Raw genomic sequence first — 2763 nt, 5'->3', positions numbered from 1 at the left:
TGCATGTTTAATGAGGTTTTCCCAGCTTAGCAAGTTGTATTTTTGGAGTATTGGGCAGTGAACCTAAAATTCGACAGACTGAATTTGACCCAATTACATACTTTTTTAACCTGAGCCTTGAAATTGAGTGTTGAATCAATCATGACTCCGAGGTACTTGTATTGTGACCCCACCTGTAGCCTCTCCCCTGATACAAAAACATCTGGCGCAACACAAGAGGACTTTGTTTTGGTGAAGAAGATGCATACTGTTTTACAAATATTTAGTGGCAAACAGCATTGTTGCAACCAAGTTGTTACATGAACCATGGTGTTTGTCAGTTCATTAGCCACTTGTGTCATATTGCTTCCATCTACATATATTACATAGATGCAGCACATCATTGGAAAAAACAGAGATAATCTTAAAGCTGCCCGTTCATTGTATCTGAGTCTTCCTATTGTCTTCAAGAACATTTCTTAAAGGATAAACTCACCATGTGTGACTTCTTGGAAGCCAAGTCTCCTTCCCCACCTTGTCTATGCAGAACTTCTGGGGACCGTTACTTCCTGCACAAAGGAAAAAAGTGATTTCAATTCATTTAAGCTTGAATTTCTTTTTATTATAATGGTCTTACATAACAATTGCACTTGTTCTAATGCTTACCATACATTCTCATATGGGAAATTATTATATAAAAGCCAGGATTCAAATAATATTTAAAGTTGTTGAATTTGCCTGTAGTCTAGTAAAACTGCTCAAACACTACATTTTAAAATAATGAACTTCCATATTACTAACTTCATCAGTACAACATGTTTTACAAGTCCTCTCTTTTTAACAGAGATACTCGTTTCATCCTCCTATTCATTCCAGTTTTTCTGTTGCCCTGACTGAGGATGCCATTAATGAAACTTTGGATAGTATCAGTAATTGGAAGGCTGGGATATGCAAAATGTCAAACCTAACAGTGAGGAGAGTGGGGAGTGTGTGTGTACCTATGAGCTCAGTGAAGCCTCCGACAGGCAGTCTGCACGTTCCCGTCACAAACTGCAGCAGACGGATTCTCTTCTCGTTGTCCATCTCTTTCACCACCTGCAGAAACACACCTCCATCAATCACTGAACACACCATTCAACAAAGTGTGTGTGCGTGTGTGTGTGCGTGCGTGCGTGTCCGTACCTGCCAGAACCAGTGAATCTGCTTGCTGTTCTTGGTGTAGTGTCTGTAGATGGTGTTCTTCTGCCAGTCGGCCATGTCTATCTCCTGCATCCCACACAGCATCAGCTGTAACAAACAACAGGACACTTCAACTACCAGAGGTCAAAGGCTGACTCATTTCCAGATGTTAGGACTCATTTCCAGATGTTAGGACTCATTCCCAGATGTTAGGACTCATTCCCAGATGTCAGGGCTCATTCCAGATGTCAGGGCTCAATCCAGATGTTAGGACTCATTCCCGGATGTTAGGACTAATTCCAGATGTTAGGACTCATTCCCAGATGTTAGGACTCATTCCCAGATGTTAGGACTCATTCCAGATGTTAGGACTCATTCCAGATGTTAGGACTCATTCCTGCGGCACTCCATCAGGACAGTCAGTATCAAAGGAATGATAACTTTTCCCTCTTCCTCTCTCACCCCATCACTAATGCGGATGCTGCTTTTAGTTCACATAACCCCAGACTCTTGATAAGTAACCAAGTAGAGTTCTTTTTTTACAAAATTACTTTTTTCTAGAAGCCTTTCCTATTTTTACCTCACTCAGTTTATTTATGTGTCTATGTTTGCTATGTTCCAATGACTTTTATAATCAGATTTGTATGTTTGTATGACATACAGAAGATAAATAGTCCATTATCTTTCATTTGAGTGTATTTAATATGAGGAAATATGCTGAAAATCAACCAATCAGTAATAATTACTTTAGATTTGAGTGTGTTCTAAATCCTTTCATTCATTACTCCTCTTCTGACTTTAAAATGATTTTTGCCGTTAGTTTTTCCTGTTCCATACGCTGGTGCTCCTCCTCACCTCCAGCTCCTTCTCGTCGAAGTAGCGCAGCCACTCCAGAGGAACCACTTCATTGAAGCCGTCCAGGAAGGCCTTGGTCTGCTCCTCCACCCCCCGGGTGAACCTCCAGTCTGTCAGCAGGCTGAGGGAGGAAGATAAACGTTGTGTTAACGCTGAACTAATTGACGTTAGCATGTCTGATCTGTGTGTCTGTGGTAGCGGCAGCGGCTGCCTCTGTTCACCCACCTGATGTACTCCTCCTTGTTCTCCTCCGTCACCAGCTCATTCTCTCCGTCGTCTTTCAGCTGGTGGGTGGACACCTTCCCCAGGATCTCCATGTCCTGTGCAAAGTAAAGCTCCACTCCACACTCCTCCAGGTTGTTGTCTCTGGAAACACACACAGAGACAACTTACAGCAGTGTTTGCTTCCTGCAGGAAGTCAGCTGCTACGCTTCCTCTGGTATGTTCACTTCTCCAGGTTCAGGGACCTTTATAAATATGCTTTTACACATGGAACATTCTAATGTGGTATTTTTAGACACCACAAATTCAAAATGACTTCAAAATGCTGGAAAGAATGCTGTGAACAGAAAGCAAACCATAGTCATGTATTTTGGTAATGTAAAGCTATGAGGAGCTTCTGAGAAACTATTCAGTATTTCTCTAAATAAGAACCTATTTTATTATTACTTGAAAAAACACCAGATGAAATCAAAAAGAAGAAATCTTATAAAACGTATCTTTCTTGTAGATACTTACTTTATAAGAGCT

General features: G+C 41.1%; 1 protein-coding gene across 1 annotated transcript; it reads right to left on the bottom strand.

Annotated features, from left to right (window-relative positions):
• Window positions 1–453: 453 nt before the first annotated feature.
• LOC104961549 (NEDD4-like E3 ubiquitin-protein ligase WWP2) lies at window positions 454–2412 on the bottom strand. The gene is made up of 5 exons (XM_010789858.1): window positions 2239–2412; window positions 2014–2134; window positions 1162–1266; window positions 978–1074; window positions 454–548 (listed from the first exon to the last, which is right to left on the bottom strand). The coding sequence occupies exons 1-5, from the start codon at window positions 2328–2330 to the stop codon at window positions 472–474; spliced, it is 492 nt and encodes a 163-aa protein (XP_010788160.1). The 5' UTR covers window positions 2331–2412; the 3' UTR covers window positions 454–471.
• Window positions 2413–2763: the final 351 nt, after the last annotated feature.

This window comes from Notothenia coriiceps, unplaced genomic scaffold (genome assembly GCF_000735185.1).
Source record: "Notothenia coriiceps isolate Sejong01 unplaced genomic scaffold, NC01 NC01_scaffold00033421, whole genome shotgun sequence".
NCBI classification, from domain to species: Eukaryota; Metazoa; Chordata; class Actinopteri; order Perciformes; family Nototheniidae; genus Notothenia; species Notothenia coriiceps.
The sequence above is the reverse complement of the archived record's forward strand: the minus strand, read 5'-3'. Positions and strand labels throughout refer to the sequence as shown.